Source organism: Apodemus sylvaticus, chromosome 1 (assembly GCF_947179515.1).
Source record: "Apodemus sylvaticus chromosome 1, mApoSyl1.1, whole genome shotgun sequence".
Lineage (NCBI taxonomy): Eukaryota > Metazoa > Chordata > Mammalia > Rodentia > Muridae > Apodemus > Apodemus sylvaticus.
Window position 1 is genome coordinate 171,287,946 of NC_067472.1, and position 25,706 is coordinate 171,313,651.

General features: G+C 42.1%; 1 protein-coding gene across 2 annotated transcripts; it reads left to right on the top strand.

Moving 5' to 3' along the window:
- Positions 1-7,124: 7,124 nt before the first annotated feature.
- Positions 7,125-23,860, top strand: LOC127670381 (zinc finger protein 345-like). Of its 2 annotated transcripts, none has more exons than XM_052164711.1 (5): positions 7,125-7,300; positions 9,294-9,444; positions 18,391-18,517; positions 18,896-18,991; positions 20,183-23,860. In XM_052164711.1, the coding sequence occupies exons 2-5, from the start codon at positions 9,370-9,372 to the stop codon at positions 22,477-22,479; spliced, it is 2,595 nt and encodes an 864-aa protein (XP_052020671.1). In that variant the 5' UTR covers positions 7,125-7,300; positions 9,294-9,369; the 3' UTR covers positions 22,480-23,860. The 2 variants fall into 2 exon arrangements, with proteins under 2 accessions (XP_052020671.1, XP_052020682.1); XM_052164722.1 differs by lacking the exon at positions 7,125-7,300 and adding an exon at positions 7,307-7,397.
- The last annotated feature ends 1,846 nt before the right edge of the window (positions 23,861-25,706 follow it).

A 25,706-nucleotide genomic window follows, 5' to 3' on the forward strand; every position in this document is an offset into this window, starting at 1 on the left:
ATCACTGGTCATGATGCTGGTAGAGGAACACATGAAGGACATACTTAAAAAAATTCAAGAGAAAATGGATCAAAAGTTAGAAGCCCTTACAAGGGAAACACAAAAATCATTGAAAGAAATTCAGGAGAATACAAAAGCCAATAAGGAGGAAACACAAAAATCACTTAAAGAAATACAGGAGAACTTTGGTAACCAGGCTGAGGTCATGAAAGAGGAAACACAAAAATCTCTTAAAGAATTACAGGAAAGCACAAACAAGCAAGTGAAGGAGCTAAGCAAAACCATCCAGGATCTAAAATCAGAAGTAGAAACAACTAAGAAAACTCAAAGGGAGACAACTTTGGAGATAGAAAACCTTGGGAAGAAATCAGGGGACATAGATGCAAATATCAACAACAGAATACAAGAGATAGAAGAAAGAATCTCAGATGCTGAAGATACCATAGAAACCATGGACTCAACAGTTAAAGAAAATGCAAAATGCAAAAAGCTTGTAACCCAAAACATCCAGGAAATCCAGGACACAATGAGAAGGCCAAACCTAAGGATTATAGGCATAGATGAGAGTGAAGATTTACATCTTAAAGGCCCAGTAAATATCCTCAATAAAATTATGGAAGAAAACTTCCCTAACCTAAAGAGAGAGATACTCATGAATATACAAGAAGCCAACAGAACTCCAAACAGACTGGACCAGAATAGAAATACCTCCCGTCCCATAATAATCAAAACCCCAAATGTACTAAACAATGAAAGAATATTAAAGGCAGTAAGAGAAAAAGGCCAAGTAACATATAAAGGAAGACCTATCAGAATCACACCAGACTTCTCACCAGAGACTATGGGAAGATCTCATGCAGACTCTAAGAGAACACAAATGCCAGCCAAAACTACTATACCCAGCAAAATTCTCAATCACCATAGATGGAGAAACTAAGTTTACCCAATATCTATCCACAAACCCAGCCCTACAAAGGATAATAGGAGGAAAACAGCAATACAAAGAGGGAAACTTCACCCTGGAAAAAGCAAGATAGTAAACTTCTTTCATCAAACCCAAAAGAAGATAGCCAATCAAATTTAGAAAACAACATCAAAAATGACAGGATGTAATAATCTCTATTCCTTAATATCTCTTAACATCAATGGACTCAATGCCCCAATAAAAAGACATAGACTAACGACTGGATACATAAACAAGACCCTACATTTTGCTGCATACAGGAAACACACCTCAGTGTCAAAGACAAACACTACCTTAGAGTAAAAGGCTGGAAGACAATTTTACAAACAAATGGTCTCAGGAAACAAGCTGGAGTAGCCATTCTAATATCAGATAAAATTGACTTTCAACACAAAGTCATCAAAAGAGACTGAGGGATACTTCTTGCTGGTCAAAGGAAAAATCCACCAAGAAGAAATCTCAATTCTGAACATCTATGCTCCAAATGCAAGGGCACCCTCATTCATAAAAGAAACTTTACTAAAGCTCAAAGCACACATTGCACCTAACACAATAATTGTGGGTGACTTCAACACTGCACTTTCCTCAATCTATCGATCAGGAAAACAGAAACTGAACAGGGACACAGTGAAACTAATTGAAACTTTGGACCAATTAGATTTAACAGATATATATAGAACATTTTATCCTAAAGCAAAAGAATATAGCTTTTTCTCAGCACCTCATGGTACCTTCTCCAAAATCGATTATATAATCGGTCACAAGACAGACCTCAACAAATATAAGAAGATCGAACTAATCCCATGCCTCCTATCAGATCACTATGGAGTAAAAGTGGTCTTCAATAGCAACAAAAACAACAGAAAACCCACATACACGTGGAAACTGAACAATATTCTAGTCAATGATACCTTGGTCAAGGAAGAAATAAAGAAAGAAATTAAAGACTTTTTAGAACTTAATGAAAATGAAGACACAACATACCCAAATCTATGGGACACAATGAAAGCAGTGCTAAGAGGAAAACTCTTAACCCTGAGTGTCTCCAAAAAGAAAATGGAGAGAGCATACACTAACAGCTTAATGACACACCTGAAAGCCCGTGAACAAAAAGAAGTTATTTCACCCAGGAGGGGTAGAAGTCAGGAAATCATCAAACTCAGGGCGAAATCAATCACGTAGAAACAAAGAGAATGATACAAAGAATCAACAAAACCAGGAGCTGGTTCTTTGAGAAAATCAACAAGATAGATAAACCCTTAGCCAGACTAACCAAAGGGCACAGAGACAGTATACAGATTAACAAAATTAGAAATGAAACAGGAGCCGGGCGGTGGTGGCACACACCTATAATCCCAGCACTCTGGGAGGCAGAGGCAGGCAGATTTCTGAGTTCGAGGCCAGCCTGGTGTACAGAGTGAGTTCCAGGACAGCCAGGACTATACAGAGAAACCCTGTCTCAAAAAAACCAAATCCGAAAAACCAAAAAAAAAAAAAAAGAAAGAAAGAAAGAAAGAAAGAAAGAAAGAAAGAAAGAAAGAAAGAAAGAAAGAAAGAAAGAAAGAAAGAAAGAAAGAAAGAAAGAAACGGGAGATATAACAACAGAAACTGAGGGAATTCAAAAAATTATTAGATCCTACTACAAAGGCCTATACTCAACACAACTGGAGAATCTGGAAGAAATGGACAGTTTCCTAGACAGATATCAGACACCAAAACTAAATCAGGATCAGATAGATCATCTAAACAGTCCCATAACCCCTAAAGAAATTAAAAGGGTCATAGAAAGTTTCCCAACTAAAAAAAGCATGGGGCCAGATGGCTTCAGTGCAGAATTCTATCAGACCTTCATAGAAGACCTAACACCAATACTTTTCAAACTATTCCACAAAATAGAAACAGAAGGAACTCTACCCAATTCATTCTATGAAGCCACAATTATGCTGATACCAAAACCACACAAAGATCCTACAAAGAAAGAGAACTTCAGGCCAATTTCTCTTATGAATATTGATGCAAAAATACTTAATAAAATTCTTGCCGACCGAATCCAAGAACACATCAAAACAATCATCCACCATGATCAAGTAGGCTTCATCCCAGGGATGCAGGGATGGTTCAATATAAGGAAATCCATCAATGCTATCCACTACATAAACAAACTCAAAGAAAAAAACATATGATCATCTCATTAGATGCAGAAAAAGCATTTGACAAAATTCAGCATCCTTTCATGCTAAAAGTCTTGGAAAGAACAGGAATTCAAGGCCCATACCTAAACATCATTAAAGCAATATACAGCAAACCGGTAGCCAACATCAAACTATACGGAGAGAAACTTAAAGCAATCCCACTAAAATCAGGGACTAGACAAGGCTGTCCTCTCTCTTCATATATTTTCAATATAGTACTTGAAGTTCTAGCTAGTGCAATTAGACAACATAAGGAGGTCAAGGGGATACAATTGGAAAGAAAGAAGTCAAATTATCACTATTTGCAGATGACATGATAGTCTACTTAAGTGACCCCGAAAACCTCCACCAGAGAACTCCTACAGCTGATAAACAACTTCAGCAAAGTGGCTGGTTATAAAATCAACTCAAGCAAATCAGTTGCCTTCCTATACTCAAAGGATAAGCAGGCTGAGAAAGAAGTTAGGGAAATGACACCCTTCACAATAGCCACAAACAATATAAAGTATCTTGGTGTGACTCTAACCAAACAAGTGAAAGATCTATACGACAAGAACTTCAGGTTTCTGAAGAAAGAAATTGAAGAAGACCTCAGAAAATGGAAAAATCTGTCATGCTCGTGGATTGGCAGGATTAATATAGTTAAAATGGCCATCTTGCCAAAAGCAATCTACAGATTCAACGCAATCCCCATCAAAATCCCAACTCAGTTCTTTACAGAGTTAGAAAAAGCAATTCTCAAATTCATCTGGAATAACAAAAAACCCAGGATAGCTAAAACTATTCTCAACAACAAAAGAAATCCTGGGGGAATCAGTATCCCTGACTTCAAGCAATACTACAGAGCAATAGTGTTAAAAACTGCATGGTATTGGCACAGTGACAGATAAGTGGACCAATGGAATAGAATTGAAGACCCAGAAATGAATCCACACACCTATGGTCACTTGATCTTCAACAAAAGAGCCAAAAACATCCAGTGGAAAAAAAAGATAGCCTTTTCAACAAATGGTGCTGGTTCAATTGGAGGTTAGCATGCAGAAGAATGGGAATTGATCCATTCTTATCTCCATGTACTAAACTCCACTCCAGGTGGATCAAGGACCTCCATGTAAAACCAGACACACTGAAACTAATAGAAAAGAAATTGGGGAAAACCCTTGAGGACATGGGCACAGGGGGAAAGTTCCTGAACAGAACTCCAATAGCTTATGCTCTAAGATCAAGAACTGACAAATGGGACCTCATAAAATTACAAAGTTTCTGTAAGGCAAAGGACACTGTTAAAAGGACAAAATGGCAACCAACAAATTGGGAAAGGATATTCACTAACCCTACATCTGATAGAGGGTTAATATCCAATATATACAAAGAACTCAAGAAGTTAGACCCCAGGGAACCAAATAACCCTATTAAAAAATAGGGTACAGATCTAAACAAAGAATTTTCACCTGAAGAAATTCAGATGGCCGAGAGGCACCTTAAGAGGTGCTCAAAATCATTAGTCATTAGGGAAATGCAAATCAAAACAACCCTGAGATTTCACCTTACACCAGTCAGAATGGCTAAGGTCAAAAACTCAGGAGACAGCAGGTGTTGGCAAGGATGTGGAGAAAGAGGAACACTCCTCCACTGCTGGTGGGGCTGTAAGATGGTACAACCACTTTGGAAATCAGTCTGGCGGTTCCTCAGAAAACTGGACATGACACTTCCGGAGGACCCTGCTATACCTCTCCTGGGCATATACCCAAAGGATTCCCCAGCATGCAATAAAGACACATGCTCCATTATGTTCATAGCAGCCTTATTTATAATAGCCAGAAGCTCGAAAGAACCCAGATGTCCCTCAAAGGAGGAATGGATACAGAAAATGTGGTATATTTACACAATGGAATACTCCTCAGCAATTAGAAACAATGAATTCATAAAATTTTTAGGCAAATGGTTTGATCTGGAAAATATCATTCTACGTGAGGTAACCCAATCACAAAAGAATACAGATGGAATGCAATCTCTGATAAGTGGATATTAATTAGTCCAGAAGCTCTGAATACCCAAGGCACAAATAGCATAACAAATGACTCCCATGAAGAAGTATGGAGAGGGTCCTGATCCTGGAAAGGATTGATCTAGCATTGGAGGAGAGTATAAGGACAGAGAAAAAGGAGGGAGGTGATTGGAGAATGGGTGGAGAAAAGAAGGTTTATGGGACATATGGGGAGGGGGGATCCGGGAAAAGGGAAATCATTTGGAATGTAAACAAAGAATATAGAAAATAAAAAATATATATAAAAAAAGAGGTCCACTGTGACTATACCAAGCCTAAGAAAGTAAAAAAAAAAAAATCTTTAGATATTCCCAGATACACCTTGCCTTGCAAAAACATGAATGTACACTCTATTATTTTTTAAATTAGTTTTATTCCAGTGTCTTTTGAGACAGTCTTGCCATGTAATATTGGCTAACTTGGAATTTACCATGTAGATCAGGCTGGCCTCAAACTCACAGAGTTTGAGCCGATCTCTGCCTCCTAAATGCTAGGATTAATGGTGAGCTCAGACCATTTTACTAATTTTAAAATTTCTGTTAATCCATTATTTTTTCCCTCAAAACCTTGCACAATTTAGGAAAATACAATTTCAAAACAATGGAGATCCATCTTGCTTAGTTTACCTTTTCACCACAGCAAACTGGAAGTTATGGGATTATATTTTGTTATGTAGCCCAGGCTGGCCTCAGACTCAGAGATCTGCCTCCCTTTGCCTCCAGAGAACTAGAATTAAAGTTGTGAGCCAACTGCTTGGCCAAAATTTAATTCTTTTTTGTTCGTTTTGCTTTTGTTTGTTTGGGTTGTTGTTGTTGTTGTTGGTGGTGGTGGTGTTGAGGCAGGATTTCTCCAGGATGTCCTCGATGTCAGAGGTCTGTCTGCCTCTGCCTGTAGAGTGTTGGGATTAAAGATGTGTACCGACACCACTGGGCAAGATTTCAATTTTTATTTTATGTGTATGGGTGTTTTATCTGCAAGAATGTCTGTGTACCACTTGTGTGCTTGGTGCCTTTGGAGCTCAGAAGAGAGCATCCCCCTTGGAACAGGAGTTACAGATGGTTGTGAGCTGGCCTGTGAGTGCCGGAACTGAGCAGGTTAAGTGCAGTTTGTGCACTTACCTGCTAAGCTACCTCTCTACCATCTCAGCTCTTCTCCCCTGCAGAAGTAGGTTTAAATAGAAAGCAAAAAGTATGTAACTAAGTAACTTTAGTTTGTGGCCCCTCGCTATCATTGTCTCTCGCTCCAGTCTGTCTAAGAAGTTGTCAGAACGGCGTGAAATCTATTTTCCTGTGACAAGTCCCTGCTCTGACTGCCTCCTGGCTCCAACATATCCTTTCTCTCATCATGAGATGTCTATTTCTGGGGTCCATTGTCTCAATAGTCTGTAAAAGACAGGGCACAAAATGTCTCTTTAGAATATCATAGCCGGGCACTGGTGGCGCACGCCTTTAATCCCAGCACTTGGGAGGCAGAGGCAGGCGGATTTCTGAGTTTGAGGCCAGCCTGGTCTACAGAGTGAGTTCCAGGTCAGTCAGGGCTACACAGAGAAACCCTGTCTCGAAAAACCAAATATGTATGTGTGTGTGTGTTTGTATATGTATATGTATATGTGTGTGTGTGTGTGTGTGTGTACACGTGTACTTGTATAATTCCTGCCAGGCCTGTCACACCATACAGGACAGCTTTCAGACTTCCACTCTAAGGCATTGCCTTTAGCTTCTCCGCCCATATGGAATCAAAGATCCTGGATGGTGGCCTCCAATGTCCGGAGCATACCCACGTCGCAAGGCAGTTTCCAAGGAAACTGGAACCACCTGGTCTGCCATGCCGACTGCTGGCAGGCACTCAGTTTCAAAAGTGTTAATGGGCATGCGCACTATTCTACTGGGCGTGGACTAGTCCTGCCGGAAATCTAAACGACACCGGAAATAGAGTGGCCGTGAAGTCTTAAATGTTACAGTCATTCTAGTGTTACTTCGGTGGCGAGTCCGCGAGGTGGTTTGGAACTTTTCCATCCGGGACTCTTTGGCTTCCGTGGGCGGAAGTCGCCGTCCGTCCGGCGTGCCGTGTGCAGAGCTCCCCGAGGTGCAGCGCGAGGTGAGCGGCGGCCGCGCGGGGGGTGGAGGGACGCTGTGCTGTGCCCAGCGCTGGTTTGTGCTGCCGGGCGGACCGAGGCGGCTGCCAGGGCCGTCGGGTAGGTCGTTGGTTCCTTTTTATCCTGTTCTTGTGTGTGTTTGTCACCCCCCAGTGTGCTCTCCCACTGTCACCCATGGAAGTTGTCATCTGAGGGCATTGGGGGCGGGACTCGGTGAGTGGGCGCCGCAGGAGCGGGTCCCGGGTGGGAGTCGGGAGCTCCGGGGCACGGACCACCCACCGGGGCCGAGATGATTGGCGTAGCAGTCGGCACCGGCAGTGATGGAGTCTGGGGCCGGTGTGGGATGCTCGTGGGGACGACTGTGGTCCTTAGTGTTTGCGTGCCCGGCGACTGTGGCTTGATTCCACGTAGCACTAGGTGAAGAGAAACGCCCCCGGCTTTGCCAAAGTAGAAAGTGTCAAGACCGCCGGTGTCCGAACTGTGTGTGCTCAGGCTCCCACTGATGAGGGAGGGAGCGTGCCCCACGCCTTGCACGCCGCCCCGTAGCTCAGCACTGAGCTCAAGACATTTCTTCTTAGGTCTGTCAAAGTAGGGAATTTTGTCTTATGGGCTACTGTTGGGTCTTCTCTACCAACTAATTCGTTCCTGCCTCTGTAGATGGCCAGCATTATTGAAGGAATAAACCCAAATATTAAAAACATTTTTACTCTTTGGGGCACTTTAGAGTCATATTTGGGAATCCTTTGGAGATTGTGTGCATCAGTGCTTGCCTCTCTTTGGGATCCTATACAGATGTTAAAGATCACTGATTGACAGTTGACCAAAATAATATTGGGCCGTATTATTTGTATCCTAATATTTGCTGATTTGGAGTCCTTAAAAAACTGTGTATTAGTCCAAGAATAGTAGTAGCTCATGCCTGTAAATCCCAGCACTGATGAGGCTAAGGCAGTGAAAGTTAAAGCCTGGTCTACATAGTAAGTTCTGGACAGCCAGAGCTACATAATAGACCTCCTCTCAGACACACACACACACACACACATACACACACACACACACACACACACACACACACACACACACACACGGCGTGGGGAGCAGACAGACATGGGATGGGGTCCGGGTCAGGGAGTGAGGCTTGGGTATGTGGCTGTGTGTGGACAGGGAAATGTCTAGCAACTCACAGTAGACTCAGAACTGGCTGTCATCCTGAGCTCCTTGTGCAACAGGAAACAGGAATGCTGTTTTTAGATGCTGACTACAGACAGGACTGCTTCGATATAGTGGCCAGGGTGTTCCTTAGAATGAAAACAACTTGCATATGTACCCCTGTTCTTCTGCTTAGTGACCTATGAGCAAATCAAGCAGAATATAAATGCTGAAAAGGTTGTTTGAAATGAAATCAAAATTAAGTTGGCATCGTACTGATTTTTTGTAAGTATTTTACTTCCTTTCAGGCAAGTGCTGAGGGCTTAGTGAGCCTTCCCTAGCACGGCATTCTGGATCCCTATGATAAACACCTAGGTCATTTTTTTTTTTTTAAGATTTTATTTATTTTATATATTTGAGTACACTGTAGCTATCTTCAGACACACCAGAAGAGGGCATTGGATCCCATTAAAGATGGCTGTGAGCCACCGTGAGCCAGCCATCTCTCTAGTCCTGTCCTTATTTTGCAGTGACTAAGTTAGCACATTAGTTTTCTGCTGGTTAACATGTTTTCTGCTGGTTAATTAGTTTTCTGCTGCAGTGTCCTACCTTTCTAATGGATGGTTTTAATTTTTTTCTTTTGTTGTTTGTTTTTATAACAGACTAATAACAAAGCTTTTATGTATCCTGTACTACTCTTACGTATTCTTCCCACCCCCTGCCTACATCTGAACTTCCATATAGGCCCTCACCAATTCATGGCCAGATGTTTAGTTGTTGTCTTTTAGTGATTTCTGTTGTCTCTGAGACCACTGAAGTCATTTAGGATTTCCTGCTGTGCCACAGCTTCTTCAACCTCCGTGACTCTTGAGGGATTTGGATTTGCTACTAAGAAAATCTCAAGACTAGAAGACAGAGGGCCATGGCTGCAGATACGAATTTCCAACAGAAGACACAGCAGGCATTGGGTGCAGAGGAGCAGCATGAGTCATGTGAGGTAAGCAGGACTGACTTCATGCTTGGGTCTTCAGGGCAGATGCAGGAAGCTGCAGACTTCTGAGATCATCTTAATCTAGTTAGGAATGGACTATATATAGGCCTCCTAAGTAGTTACCCCTCACCCCTTGCCCTCTCTTTCTTTAATACAGGGTCTTAATGTGAGGCTGGTCTGGAATTCTATATAGCCTAGGCTGCTCTCAAACTCAACACTTTTTTCCCCAAACCTCTCCATTGGCGGAATTATTAAATGTCTTCATCACTATAGATAATGTCTCATGTACTTAATGCCAAGTTCTTCTTCCTCTTGAGTCCTTTTTTTTTTTTTTTTTTTTTTTTAGGTTTGTTCCTCTTTTACATCTTGCCATCCCCAGTTTTTTTTTTTAGACAATTTTTTTCTTTTCTATTTTTTACGATTTTATTTATTTTATATATTTGAGTACTCCGTAGCTGTTTCCAGACACCCCAGAAGAGAGCATCAGATCCCATTACAGATGGTTGTGAGCCACCATGTGGTTGCTGGGAATTGAACTCAGGACCTCTGGAAGCATAGTAGTGCCCTTAACCACTGAGCCATTTCTCCAGCCCCAATTCCCCATTCTTAAAGCTTGCCTGTTGTGCCCATCCCTGTAAGAAATGGTGCATCTGAGGAGGTAGGGTTTCTTTTGTCAGTTCATAGTGCCACGGCTCTGTTTTATGTCTCATGTTCTGCTTTAGGAAAACAGAACAGGGTAACAAGTCGGGTAGCCTGAAAATCCTGTCTTTGCAGAGGGGGAGGGGGCATAGGGGAGACATCCAGGCAGAGGCCAGCAAGCCGCAGCGGAAAGGGACAGCTGTGCATGTAGCATTTTCCTCAGAAAACTGAGGAAGCCTAGTGTACCAGAGAAGGTATGCTCAGTATGCTTTGGGGCCAGCATCTGAGAAAGAGAAGGAAAAGTTAGTCTCTGTATTAGAGCTCAGAAAAGCCTGAAGCTTAGCAGTGAAGATCTGTAAGCACTGTTCTGAGGGAGACTGGATAGTGTGATAATTATTCCTCCCAACTATTTACCATGTCTTCGGGTGAATCTACTTTTCTGGTGGGTGTCCCCTGTCCAAGTACTGGTAGCCAGGAGTTGAATTAACTCTTTTTGGACGGGACAATAGTTTATAAAGTTCCAATCTTTGGAGCAGATCAGAATGTCCTATGTCCACCCTGGACTAGAGGTAAAGCTAAGATTTCATACTTTTGGCCAGGAGAAAGTAATTTTCCCTTAATGAGCCTCAACAAACTCTGACACTGCCACCTTCTTATAAGGTATTTTAAATCCTAGAGAGGAACAGTTGTGTTGGTCTGCCGTCTGGTGTTCCAGGGATAGGTAGGCTTTAAAGTTGACATGGAGGGAAAGGATCAGTTCTCAGCCTCTCAGACTGCTAATCTCAATACCTCACTTCGTGTGCAGTTCTTCTCAGATCCCTCTTCCTGAACAGCTGTGTCCAAAGTGGCTCCAGCTGCCTGTTGGTCCGGACATTTTTACCTGATGCACAACTGTTCTTTGGTTTTTGTTTTGTTTTGTTTTGTTTTTTTGATGAGTAATGTTATGGGATAGATATTCGTTGTGCTAATATTTGCTCCAAGTGTTTCTGTGTCCTGCTCATGGAGTTATCAGCTGCTGACAGCAGAGGGCCGGCCTCCTGTGTGCCAGGCCCAGTGCTAATCCTCACAGGAGGCTCCTGAGCTGATGCTCTTGTCCCATCCTAAAGAAGAGAAGCTGAGGCTCAGGTGACACAGCCAGTTGAACTCATGTGACCCAGCTGCCAGTCTGGCAGTGTGCTCCAGGGTCTGGTTGCCAATCCCATTCCCTGTTCCACTGAGGAAACTTCCTGGCCAGGCAGGCTGCTGCCTTGGTACTCCACACTCTGCATTGTCCTGTTCGCTTCCTGCACTGTCATCTGGGAATTCTTTTCCTTTCATGTATCCAGGGCTCTTAGTTCCAAAATCATAGCTGCTCTGAATTTTTGTAGTGTCTCTTGAGGAAGGAGCTCCTGGGGATGGGTGTATAAGCAAAGGCACAGTAAATCACCAAGCTAGACTCCTCCACGCATAGAAAGAAAGGTTTATCTGGGAGCAAATGAAGGTCGGGGGTGAGGGAGGGGGAGAAGAGGAAAAAATGAGCAGACTCTGTTAGCTCATGCAGACTGTTCCCAGGTGACCAGGAGCCCAGAGCAGTTGTCCTTTGGGGAGAGATTAAAGATGGTTTCCAGTAAACAGAGACCCACTTGTAAGCTTCTGCTTACCCAGTCAGATTCTTTGTTTATTCCTGGGATTGCCTTTTGTCCCTGGGACTGCCATTGGTAGGGCATTGCTGTGTTCTAAACTGGAGGTATTCAGGTAAATCCTAGAGACAAAACAAACACCACAGTGTTCATTTTTTTTTTTAACTTTTATTTCTTTTCCTTCTTTTGTTTGTTCATTTGTTTTGTTTTGTTTTGTTTGTTTGTTTTGTTTTTCAAGACAGGGTTTCTTGGTATAACTTTGGCTGTCCTGGAATTCTCAGTGTAGACCAGGCTGGCCTCGAACTCTATCTGCCTGTCTCTGCTTCCCAAGTACTGGGATTAAGGGTGTGTGCCACCGCTGCCTGGCTAGATTTAGGTGTTTAAGAAAATTTCAGAGTTTGTTTGCCTGTATTTGAATGTATCATGGAAATGATATTTCACTTTTTCTTGCATATATCTGTGGCTTGGCTTACACTGTGGGCTGGAAATCTCCTTGCTCTTGCTAAAACCTTCTGTGGCTTACCGCTTTTCCTACTATTCAGATGTTTTACATATACAGTCGAGACAGGGTCTCACTATACATCCTTGGCTTGGCTAGAACTCACTGTGTAGTCCATGGTTAGTCTTGAACTCAGAGGTTCACCTGCCTCTGTCTCCCAATTAAAGATGTGTACCATCATGCCTAACTAGTTTTCCATTTTAAAACATCTTATTGCTTGTGGGTGGCGTGAATACGCGTTTATGATTATGCCATTGCCTTTTTGTGGGCATAGAGGTCAGAGGGCACTTTATAGAGTTAGTTCTTCCTTTTCACCTGTAGGTGGGTTCCAGTGACCAAACTTGGGGTCAGCTTAATAGGCAAGAGCCTTTATTTACTCACTGAGCCATCTCACTAGGCCCAATTACTGCTACTTATTGAATGAAAAATGAAGTAAAAGGTGGAGGACATGACTTCTCCTAAAGTATGGGCAAGATTTTTATTGTAGATATAAGGGAGAAAGCAGGCAGAGGGAAGAGACCAGGATGGACATGGCTCACAGACTAAACCTGACCATGAGAGGAGAGGTGGGAGGGAGAGCAAGTCGGGAGCTGCCAACCAGGGCAGAGAGGCCAAGAGAGTGCAGAGCTCTGTACAGGTTCAGCTAGCATAAGGAAGCCCTGCTGCTGGAACAGAGGTTCAGCATAGGAGGCAGGACAAGAAGTCCTGGGAGGAGCCACAGGTACTAAGGAGTGCTGGAAGAGTTGGCAGCATCTGTCTGTCGTTTTTAAAAAGATTTATTTATGTATATGTACACTGTAGGTGTCTTCAGACACACCAGAAGAGGACATCAGATCCCATTACAGATGGTTGTGAGCCACCATGTGGTTGCTGGGAATTGAACTCAGGACCTCTAGAAGATCAGTCAGTGCTTTTAACTGCTGAGCCATCTCTCCAGCCCTCACATCTGTCTGTCTTAATAAGATAAATAGGTTTCTCGGCCATTTGTGGTTTCTTTGAGACTATTTATTTATTTACTTACTTATTTGGTAGGATTCTTACTAGGAAGCCCTGGCTGCCCTGGAACTTGTTTCGTAGACCAAATTGGACTCAGACTTAGAGTAATTTGCCTATGCCTCCCACATGCTGACATTAAACGTGTGTTTTACCATACCTGGCTATTTATTTTTAAAGCTTTGAAGAATATTTATGTGTGGGCTGGAGAGATGGCTCAGCGTTAAGAGCACTGACTGCTCCTCCTGAGGTCCTGAGTTCAATTCCCAGCAACTACATGGTGGCTCACAACCATCTGTAATGGGATCTGATGCCCTCTTCCGGTGTGTCTGAAGACAGCTACAGTGTACTCACATACATAAAATAAATCTCTGGGGGGAAAAGGTTAAAAAATTAAAAATATATATTAATGTGTTCATGCCTGCGTGAGTTTACACATGCGCACTGTGTGCAACAGGTGCCTGAGGAGGCCAGACAGGATGTAGAATCCACTGGGAGTGGGGTTACAGGCCTCGTGAGCCACCATTGGGGTGCTGGGGACTGAACTGTGACCTCTTAACTGCTGAGCTATCTATCCAGTACTGTTTATTTTTAATGTGCTACTTCCCTCGTTCTTTTGTTAATTTTTAATATCATTATTTCTTTGTCATATGTCAGAAAGTGTAGATGTCAGAGGACAACTTCTGTCGGGAACCATTTCTTTCTACTCTGTGGGTCCTGGGGATCAAATTTCCATTGTCAGCCTTGGTGGAGATACCTTTATCTGCAGAGTTGTCTTTCAACTCAGTTACTGTTCTTTTTTAAAGGATTTTAGGTTGCTAGAGAGATGACTCAGCAGTTAAGAATACTGACAGCTGAGCAGAAGAACCAGGTTCAGTTCCTAGTATGGTAGCTCCAGTGTCTATACCTAGTGTGGTATAGACAAGTGTCTGTAATCTAGTTCCAGGGGATCTAGTGGCCTCTTCTGGCCTCCTGTGTATGTGGGACACACATGGTCCCATATACACATATGCATGCAGATGCAAAACACTCTTACATACAACATTTCAAAAAATCTTCTCAAAAGTAGAATTTCAAAAATGTTTTGATGTTTGATTATTTTGAAATGTGACTTTCTGGATGGGTAGTATGAAAATGAGGCTTTCTGTCTCATTTCACTTTATCCTGTGCAGTGTCTGCTGGTGTCTTCTGTTGTCGGGGTGTCATTGGCGTGTCATGACCCTTAACCACTTTGTGCTCCTTCCCCAGTCACTCCCTCTCCCATCTCAAAGTCCTCCACTCTCCTCAGTGTAAGCTCTCTCCTTGTGAGAAAGGCAAGTGCCAGAGTGAGAAAGTTTTCTTTTTCTTTTTGAGACAAGGTCTCACTGAGTAGCCCTTGCTGGGCCAGACTTTGCTCTATAGATCAGGTTGCCCCTGAATTCACATAAATCCACCTGCCTCTTCCTCCAGAGTGGCTTATTCCACATAAAATTGAATGAGCAAGGGACTTGTTTGTGTAGTTCAGGAAACAGGAAAAGCTGAGCTTCCTCAGTTGAGTGGGAAATGCCTGTATAATCTCCATGGCTCCCCTCACTGGAATGTCTAAAATTAGCCACACTAAAAATATCGAGTGTAGACGTGCCTGTGTTCCAAGAGAGCAGAGGGACGCTGCTGGTGCCACTGCTGCGAGTATCACTTAGTCAAACCCGTCGTGAGGTCTGTTGTCTGGCACCCGGCTTTCCCCTGCCTGGGGTAAATGCAGCAACGTAACTGCTGAGCCTGCACACTGTCATCACTGTGATCAGCTCATGGAGAGCCGGGCATTTGCTTGCAGGGTTAATTTCTATGTTCACAGTATGTGCTTGAGGTTGCACTCTCGTGTTTACTTTTTGAGCATCGACTTACCTGTCCTTGCTCTTTCTGCTCCTCACTCTCAGCCTTTTTGGTGTCTTGGTAGGGTCTTATGCAGTCCACACTAGCCTCACACCCCCTGTGCGGGTGACACTTGTCTTGAATTCCTAATCCTTCTGCCTCCACCTTCCGGGGCCTGGGATTAAAGGCATATACCACTAGATATGGCTTTTTTTCTTTATTTTTTGTTGCTGTTTGCTTAAATTTTAAAATTTTTAAGGAACTTTGTTAGCCAGACAGGGTGGTGCATGCCTTTAATCCCAGCACTTCAGAGGCAGAGGTAGTTGGATTTCTGAGGCCAGCCTGGTCTACAGAGTAAGTTCCAGGACAGCCAGGGCTACACAGAGAAACCCTGTCTAGAAAAAACAAAAAAACAAAAAAAACAAAAAACAAAAAAAATTAAGTCATGATTTTCCTTTATGATATCTTTTTCACCTAAATTTTTATTGTTTACATTATTTTACTGTTTAGTTTTGCTTTTATAGTCATCAGTTTTTGTTCTTCTGAGTTTTTTGGTTTGTTATTTCTCAAACTAGCTGTATAGATGAGACCAGCCCTGAACTCTTGTTTTGTTGGTTTTTTTGGTTTGTTTTTTGTTTTTTGAGTCAAAGGCTCCCCATGTTTCTTCCAGTTATTAAAGCTTTGACATCTTAGTGGATTGGTTATCTGAAGACGCCACTGTCATGAGTGATTATCTATTAAAGGTAGATGTGAATTTTGGGGCGCATGCATTCTGGGGAGTTTGTTTTAGTTTTGGTGCAGGTTTTCTCTCTGTTGTCCTAGCTGTCCTAAAACTCACTTTGTAGATACAGCTGGCCTCAAACTCTCAGAAATCCATCTGCCAACTGCCTTAGAAGTGCTGAAATTCAAACTGTTTGTCACTAAGCCCAGCAGTGCAGGCATTCTATCCACAGGATGAAATATATTGAAAAGTGTTGACTCCTCCAAAAGAAACTTCTCATAGTAATATAATTTTTTTAAAGATTTATTTATTTATTATACGCAAGTACACTGTAGCTGTCTTCAGACACCCCAGAAGAGGGCATCAGATCTCATTACAGATGGTTGTGAGCCACCATGTGGTTGCTGGGATTTGAACTCAGGACCTTCAGAAGAGCAGTCAGTGCTCGTATCCACTGAGCCATCTTTCCAGCCCTCATAGTAATATAATTAGTTGATATTTTCTCTACTAGGCATTCCAATGGAATATTTCTGGAATTAGCCATTATAGTCACAGTAATATGCCTAGCATATTAATGTAAGGAATTTTAATACAGAATAGTCTTTACACAGAGCATAAAAGTGACAGTGCTTTGCCTGTTGGCAGGTGTCACTAGTGTTAGACTAGACTGTCAAAAGTACTTGCTGCTCAAAGAAATCGCATGTGCTCAGTTATGTGCATGGGAACCTGAAGGTTGTCAGTGTTATATTAAGATTTTCATACATAAGTAAAAGCAAAATGAATTGTGTTTCTTGTTTGTTTTTTTGTTTTGTTTTGTTTTTTTGTTTTGGTTTTTGGTTTTTGAGACAGGATTTCTCTGTGTAGCCCTGGCTGTCCTGGAACTCACTCTGTAGACCAGGCTGGCCTCGAACTCAGAAATCCACCTGCCTCTGCCTCCCAAGTGCTGGGATTAAAGGTGTGCACCACCACTGCCTGACTGAATTGTGGATGAATTGTGTTTCTATCCCCTTCTTTGAGTAATTATCAGCATAGGTCCCATCCTGTTCATCCACTCTTCTATTGCTAGGTTATTTGTAACCAAGTACTAGAGACTATCCTTTTCTTTGTGTGTTGGAATTTATCCCAGAGATGATTACCTTTTTATATAACCCTAAGTTATTTTTAACATCACTTGTTCCTGCTTCTACTGTCATATGTAGAGTCTTCCTTGAAAAGTCCTGCCAAGCCAGGCAGTGCCTTTAATCCCAGCACCTGGGAGGCAGAGGCAGGCAGGCAGGCAGATTTCTGAGTTCGAGACCCGTCTAGTCTACAGAGTGAGTTTAGGACAGCCAGGGATATACAGCGAAACCCTGTCCCCCCAAAACAAAAAACAAAACAAAACAAAACAAAAGGTCCAGACAGTGCCCATACATTCAGAGCCACTAAAATGTATTTTAGTCTCTTTTAATCTCTTAGTTTTTCTCCCCTGTGTTAATCACTTGTTAAGAACTTGGGCTCTCCTTTAGATTGTGATAGATTTTAGATTTGGCTCAGTTGCTTTTTGTTGGTGTCACTTAACATGCAGTCTGATCCTTATATTTCTGGTGAGCTTGTATCTAATATAAGCGTGTACTGTCTAGTATGATGGTGACACATGACAAGTGCTGTTGTTGGCCAAGGGAGGCACAGAGCAACACTGGACTGTGGACTTTGAAGAGTCCGTATCAGAGGGTTATTTAATTTTATATGTATGATGAATGTTTTTGCTTTCATGCCCACAGTGTGTGTATACCTGATGCTTTTAGAAACCAGATCCCCTTGAACTGGAGTTATAGATGGTTGCGAGGGTAACTGCTGTTCTAGACCATCCTGATTTACATAACATGTTATGGGCCAGTGAGTTCCAGGCCAGTCAGGCCACAGAATGAAACTCTGTTTGAAGAGAAGAGGAGAGAGGGGAGAGAGAATTGTTGATTTTTATACTAGGGATCAGGAGGTAGGAAGCTTGTTTTCATAGCTGATCAGTAAGCAGCCACATGTATAACTAAGAAGTCCTTATTACAAGAGGGATTTCTTGGTGACTTCTGCTTTAGTATATAACCTCAAGAGGGAAAATTTAAGATAAGAACGATGACCAATCTCTGTACCTTCAGCTTTGAAGGGGATTTGGGGTAGTTTAGACTGGTGCTCTTTGAGTACTCTGTGCTAATCTGCAGAGGTAGGCAGGTGACCCAGAGTCAAGAAGACAGATCCAAAATGAAGTCAGTGATTCCAGGCTTTCATCTGGCATTTAGTTTCCAAGCAAGAAGTCAGTACTTAAAGCAGCTTCTAAATGCCAATTTCACAAAGTCAATCCAATGGATCCAGCATAACTCTAACCTGGAATACTGCTGCTTAATCGATGTTGTACTGCGTACTCTTTCTTAGGGTATTAAAAAGAATCCTTTACTAATATACTTAAGAAATGTGATCAAGTATGATGGATGGCAGGGTTGATTGCTTTGTAAGTATTCTCTATCTCCCCAAATTAATGGAAAGTAGATATTTTGTGGAAAATGTAGTGAAATATCATTAAAAACTTAACCTTATATATAATGTTTCCATTTGCCAATGATGAGTCATTCACAGTGAACTGTGATACATTGTTACAGAAATGGATGTCCTTTGAGGATGTGACTGTCAGCTTCAGCCAGGAGGAGTGGCAGCACCTGGACTCTGCCCAGAGACACCTGTACCAGGAGGTGATGCTGGAGATCTACAGCCACCTCTTGGCAGTGGGTGAGCACGGCTGGCTGGGGGTCCAGGGTGGGCCTTATTGAGGAGATGTTCTTCCTTCTCTTTCCAGAGCATAGTGGGCTATCAGAAGTGTATTCTCTGTCTGTCTCTGTCAGTTCCTCGATCCCTCCTTCCCGATGTCCCTCCTTCCCGATGTCCCTCCTTCCCTCCGTCTCTCTGTGTGTGCATGCATATGTGCGGCATGCATGTGTATTTACTTCATATGTCCTGGTGCTTCGTTTCTTTTGTTTACCTACTAGTATTAATTATACAAGATAGAATGTTGACTTGATTTTCCCAATGAAGTAGTGCAAAGCTTCATTGGGTCATCTCTAAAAGACGAGAAACTACCCAAAAACCCAATATCCTTTTGATTAACAGGGTATTCCATTCCCAGCCCTGGAGTCATCTTTAAGATGGAAAAAGGAAAGGAGGCCCAGGCAACAAAGGCTGAATCCCCGCGCCAGAGATGTCAAGGTGAGTTATCGCTGCCCAGCAGGCAGATCTCATGAGGCCTTTGTCAGTTCCCTCACCAAGTCCCCAGTGGGGGTCTCCTTTAGGTGGCTTTCTCCTTGGAGTTTTTATTTTTATAATAAATGCAGTCCATTTATGGTTGATGTGAGGCAATGTGAGACTTCTGAAGGGTGAGTTTGTGGGATGAGCTTGTCTGTCCATGGAGAAGAGCAAACCTGAGTGGACTAACTCGGATGCTTACGATGATCAGTTATATTCCCATGTGTCCGTACACAAGAATTTTTATTTGCACGTCTTGTTTGTGAACACCTAACATTAGCCAAGTTGATTAATATATTGCTCATGTAACAGGGAAAGGACTGGTTGTAATTTGTGTGTTCTGATAACTGGCTTTTGAATTAGTATATTGTCTTTTGGGTTCTTGTCATCTGTGTTGTGTCTGTATTTTGTTTTCTTGTTTGTCTCTGAATTCATTGATGTTCTTTCCTTGACTGGTTCATTTTTCCACTTAGTGTGGCACCTTAGGCTTACGTGTGTTCCTCCTCTCACTCTATGACAGGCTTGCCTTGAAGGCTTTGTTCATTCTGAGCATGCAATTCTCATTGTTGTATTATGATAAATTTCATAGTCCTTGACCTTACAGTCTCTCCTGGCTTGTTTAGATATGTGAGGACAGTTCCTGTAAGATTATTCCCTTCCTTCATTTTTGGAGATCAGAAGTTGGGATCTACTTCATTCAAATCAGAAAGACTTTTTTAAAAAAAATGATTTATTTATATATGTAAGTACACTGTAGCTGTCTTCAGGCACACTGGAAGAGGGCATTGGATCTCATTACGGATGGCTGTGAGCCACCATGTGGTTGCTGGGATTTGAACTCAGGACCTCTGGAAGAGCAGTCAGTGCTCTTACCTGCTGAGCCATCTCTCCAGCCCCAGAAAGACTTTTTGTCTGATTAATCATTGTTTTCTTTTCAGGGCTTCTGAACTATTTTCTCTTGATACTTTATTTTGTTATCTTGTAATCCCTACTTGTTTTTCTTTTTGAATACACAAGTTTTTTTCTACTAATTGTATCCTCAGCATCATTAGAACTTGGTTAAGGCATTAATGTTCAGTCTCAGTCCATCTGCATGATTGATTCATCCTCCATCCTATTCGTTCTGCTTATTCCTTTATCTCTTTCTGTTTGTAGAAAAATCAGGAAATGCTTCACCACAGAAAGTGTCTGAGAAAGCTTCAGTTCATAGCAATATGGCAAGTGAAGTCACAAGAGATGGTTCATGGTGTTCCCTTTTACAAGAACTGTGGCAGGGTGCTGACATCACAAAGAGAGATCAACAAAACCAGATTCTACCCTTCTCTCCTGCTTCTTTCCTCAAGAAAACGCTGAGCAAAAATAGTGGTCATGAATATGAAAAGCCTGGGGAAAGCGTTCCTTTGAGACCCTACCTCATTTCAACACAGGAAGGTCTTCCACAGTATCGCTCACTTCCAAAAAGCTTGGATCTAAACCTAGGAGTGAATGGTCAGAATGAAAGAGATGAGCTCGTTGACGTTGTTGCATCTAGTCAGCTCCTTATGCCAGGCTCCTGGAACGCTAACCGGGTGCTTACTCAAGGAGAAGAATCGTGCAGAAGTACTGGGAGTGGAGATGTTCTTAGCCACAAACAACCACTGATCTATGGAAACCATTTTCAGGAGAAAGCAGATCAAGGTTCTCAGTGTCGGGAGGTACTCTATGCCATATCTTTGCATAAACCTGAGCTCACTCTCACTGTGGGCAGACCTGTTGTTTCTTACAATGGTGGGAAGGCTTTCCTTTATATGTCAGACACACTGAGCCATCCATTCCAGCTGAAGGTGAACCATCTAGCTCACACTGGAGGGGACCCTTACAAGTGCAGCAGCTGTGAGAAATCCTTTTGTAGTGAGGCTGCACTCCAGCAGCACGAGCAAATTCACACAGAAGAGAAACCGTATGTGTGTACTCTGTGTGGGAAAGCCTTCAATGATGGGTCAGCTTTCTATGAGCATGAATTGATTCACAAGAATCACACACCTTTTATCTGTGACACTTGTGGGAAGGCCTTCTTACGTAAATCAGAGTTGACATCCCATAAACAAAGTCACAACGGAGAGAAGCCTTACAAATGCAATGACTGTGGGAAATCATTTAAATTTCCATCCCAACTGAAGGTACATCATCAAATTCATACGGGTGAGAAGCCTTATGAATGCCATGAATGCGGTAAGTCATTCAGTAAAACAGCCAAACTCAAGGTGCATCAGCGAATTCATACAGGGGAGAAACCGTATGTGTGTTCTCAGTGTGGAAAGGCCTTCAATCAGAAATCAATACTAGACCGGCATGAAAAGCTTCACCCTGGGGAGAAGCCTTACAAATGCGGTGATTGTGGGAAGTCATTTAATTATCCATCCCAACTGAAGGTGCACGGCCACAGCCACACAGGGGAGAAGCCCTACAAATGCCACGAGTGTGGGAAGTCGTTTAATTTTCCCTGTGAACTGAAGGTGCATTATCAGAATCACACGGGAGAGAAGCCTTACAAATGCCGCGAGTGTTGGAAACTGTTCAGTAAAATGTCCCAGTTGAAGGCACATTATCGAGTTCACACAGGAGAGAGACCTTATAAATGCAGCCACTGTGGAAAAGCCTTCTCTACTAAGGAACAGGTCCAAGAGCATGAGCGAATCCACACAGGAGAGAAACCCTTTGTGTGCAATGAATGTGGAAAAGCCTTCAGTAGCAGGTCATCTTTTCGTAAACATCAGTTAATTCACACTAAAGAGAAACCGTTTGTTTCTCAGAAATGTGAGTCAAGCCTCCAAGAGTCTACTTTGACACCCCATCAACAACTTCATATTGGTGAGAAGCCTTACAAATGCCCTGACTGTGGGAAGTTGTTTAATTATCCATCCCAGTTGAAGTCACATTATCAAATCCACACTGGAGAGAAGCCTTGTAAATGTCCGGACTGTGGGAAATCATTTTGTAAAACATCTCAACTGAAGGCACATTCTCGAATACACACAGGGGAGAGGCCTTATGTGTGTTCTGTGTGTGGGAAGGCCTTCAAACAGTTGTCTACATTGAGTAGACATGAAAAAATTCACATGGTGGAAAAGCCTTACAAATGTAATTTCTGTGGGAAGTCATTTTGCTCTCCATCTGAACTGAAGGTGCATCTTCTAATTCACACAGGGGAGAGACCTTACAAATGCAACAGCTGTTGGAAAGCCTTTTGTACTAAGGTCCAACTCCAAGAGCATGAGCGAATTCACACAGGAGAGAGACCTTATGTGTGCAGTCATTGTGGGAAAACCTTTAGAAGCAGGTCAGTTTTCTCTAAACATAAGTTGATTCACAGGAAGGAAACACCTTTTATCTGTGAGAGATGTGGGAAAGTGTTCTTACAGAAGTCAGAGTTGACATCTCATCTAGAAACTCACATTGAAGACAAGCCTTAAGGAATGTCAGGACTGGAACATGGTTTAATCAGATATACAACTGAGTATGTAACATCAAATTCACATGGTGAAGAAGCCAAATGCAGCGACTGGGAAAGTGTTGGCTTCTAATGCCCAACTCAATATGAACAAAAGAATTCATCCAGAAGAGACCTTTATGCTCCAAATGTGGAAAACTCTTCAGAAGCACGTTAGTTTCATAGACATTAAATGTCTCATACTAGCATGAGACCATTGTCTCTCACAATGTGGATCAGATTTGCCATCTGATAGAGGGACTCAGTGAAGAGTAGGGTTTGGAATGTCATGACTTGGAAATGATTTCTGTATCAGAGATTAGTCCTATCGTCAGTTCATAGGTGGGGATGTCCTAAGTGTTCTGAAGGAAGGAAGGTCCTTAACAGGTCAGAGTTCAACATATGTGTTACACAACTCACACCACAATTAGTTTTACAGGTGCTGTTCTATATAACAGGTTTTACTGAGAAATGAGTTCCTAGCTTATTAGCATATTCCAAACTGAAATTTATTTTCTTGAAGTTCATTTTATGCCTAGATCTAATTGCACATCAACTGATTAATATTACAGACAACAAATTTGTTTATTGATTAATTATTTAGACATCAAACATGCATGAGAAATGTCACAAATGAGTAATGATAAGCACATGTTTATATTTGTCTTGTTAAACATGAATTTCATTTCACATTAACCTTGACTAATTTTAGAACTGTTTTTGTAGAATGTAATATAAAATACATTTTACTAAAGTATTGGAAAGCTTAAGGGAATTTAAGTCATTAAGATATTAAATCATAACTAAGTTATTAATTAAATCATTAAAATATTCCCATTTGTTATGGGAATCCAATAAAACCCTTAAGTGCCAGCCATGGGAATAGTACAGTGGTTTTATAAGTGGGCATATGTATGTATGTATATATGAACTATATATATATATATATATATTTGTAAGTATATGTACACATGTGCCTGTATTTAGTCAGTGCCTGTATGGACTTGTATGTTATCTCAGAATTTCATGGAGTTTTCTATAGAATTAACTGCAACATGGAAAACAGTTTATTATTGAAGAGCACATTCATTTATCTTGTGTATATGTGTGCACATGTGCTGCTAGGTGTGTGTGCCTGTCACATGAGTCAATCAGAGCCAGTGACTTCGCACCACATGGATCCTGGGGGTTGAAGTTGGATTTGTCAGGCTTGGTGACAGTCACCTTTACCCACTGAGCCATCTCGCTCTGTACTATTATTATTTTTATTTAACAGTTTCTATATTGAGCTAGCACCACCAGTTTTTTATTAGTATTATTATAATTATTAAATGGATGTCTTTGAATAAATGAGATCTATGGCATTCACTGTTCATATTGCTTTTCTCTTTTGAAATTAGCCCAGGTCTAATAAGCTTTTTCTTTCTACCTATAGCATGTGTGATAATATTGGAATCAACTATTCAGTCATTTTTTTTTTTTTGAGACAGGGTTTCTCTGTATAGCCCTGGCTGTCCTGGAACTCACTCTGTAGACCAGGCTGGCCTCGAACTCAGAAATCCGCCTGCCTCTGCCTCCCAGAGTGCTGGGATTACAGGCGTGCGCCACCATCGCCCGGCTCAGTCATATTTTTAAGCCATTTGTGTTTGAATGCTGGCATTGTGAGCATGGAGGTCGGAGGACAACTTTCAGGAGTCTGTGCATACAGAATCTGTCTTATTTCTGACACTGCATTGTGTGGTCCAGGATAGTTATTTTGTGAGCTTCCAGAAGATACTCTCCTTTCTCCACCATCTTGCCATAGGAATGCTTTAAATAGAGATGTGCACCACAGCATCTGGGTTTGGAGGACCGAATTTAGGTTTTAAGGTGTGTTTTCCCCCACTGTGCCATCTTACCAATCCTTCACATATGTTCATGCAGGATATATACCAAGAGTCAAAAAATCATGGATATTGCATAAATGTAGCCTATGAAATTTTTTTTTGTTTTTTGTTTTTGTTGTTGTTGTTGTTTTGTTTTTTTGGACAGGGTTTCTCTGTGTAGTCCTGGCTGTCCTGGAACTCGCTCTGTAGACCAGGCTGGCCTCGAACTCAGAAATCCGCCTGCCTCTGCCTCCCAGAGTGCTGGGATTACAGACCACCACCACCCAGCAAATTTTTTGTTTTTAAGTAAAGTTTGTAGGCTAGAAAGATGGCTGAGTTTGTCAAGAATGAGGACCTGTTTGTGTCCTCAAGACACAGATACAAAGCCGAGTAAAGTGGTGTGTTCCTGGAAACTCAGTGCTGGGGTGCAGTGGGGGAAGTACAGACAGTAGGACCACAGAACTTGCTATCACCCAGGCCAGTGAGATTGGTTTATTCTAGGTTCAGTGAGGAACTTCATCTCAAAAAGTAAGATGTAGAGCTGGAGAGATGGCTCAGCAGTTAGGTGTGCTAAGAGGACCTGAGCTCAGTTCCTAGCACCAGTGTCAGGTGCCTCACAACCACCTAAAACAGGGTATGTGGTGCCCTCTTCTGGTATTCACAAGCTCCTGCACACATGTAGCGTACATTCTGCAGAAAAATGCTCACATACACATAAGTAATAATAAAAAAAGATGTTTAAAAACTAGGTCGTATAATGAGTAAGGAAGACACACGTGTACACATGAGTACACACACATAACCACACAGGGAAACAGAAGCCCATAACAATAAATGATTTGGTTTGCTATAATTTCATTTGTATAAGTATTTAAAATTTTAAGATTATGTGTTTTATTTTATGGCGCAGTTACAGGGAACATTGAGAGAGGTCTGGGGACAGGTCTGCCTTATCTAATCCTGAGTTCACAGTGGGGATTCACAGGCCAGGGGCGTCCAAGATGGCAGAGTCCTTGGTTTCTTCTGTCTCCCGTTATCATCTGGGATGTTCAGGCAGAGGCTTCTTTCTTATATGCACACTACCCTCTCCCCGCAAACAGCAGATGGCAAGCTTTCTCTTCTGGAAAGCTGCATCTTCCTGGTGGTTCCACGCCTCTGCCTGCATGCCGCCTTCAGGGGTGGGATGGGATGGTAATTCCTTTGTTCTTTCCCTCCAAGCCTGCGAGCTTATATCCCTCTCAGTCTCCTGCTCATCCACCCGGCCCAGCCCTTTCCCAGCAGAAATCTAGTCACTTGGGTGTTTTGTTTTCGTTTTTTGCTGTAGACTGAAGAATCTGGACAGTAA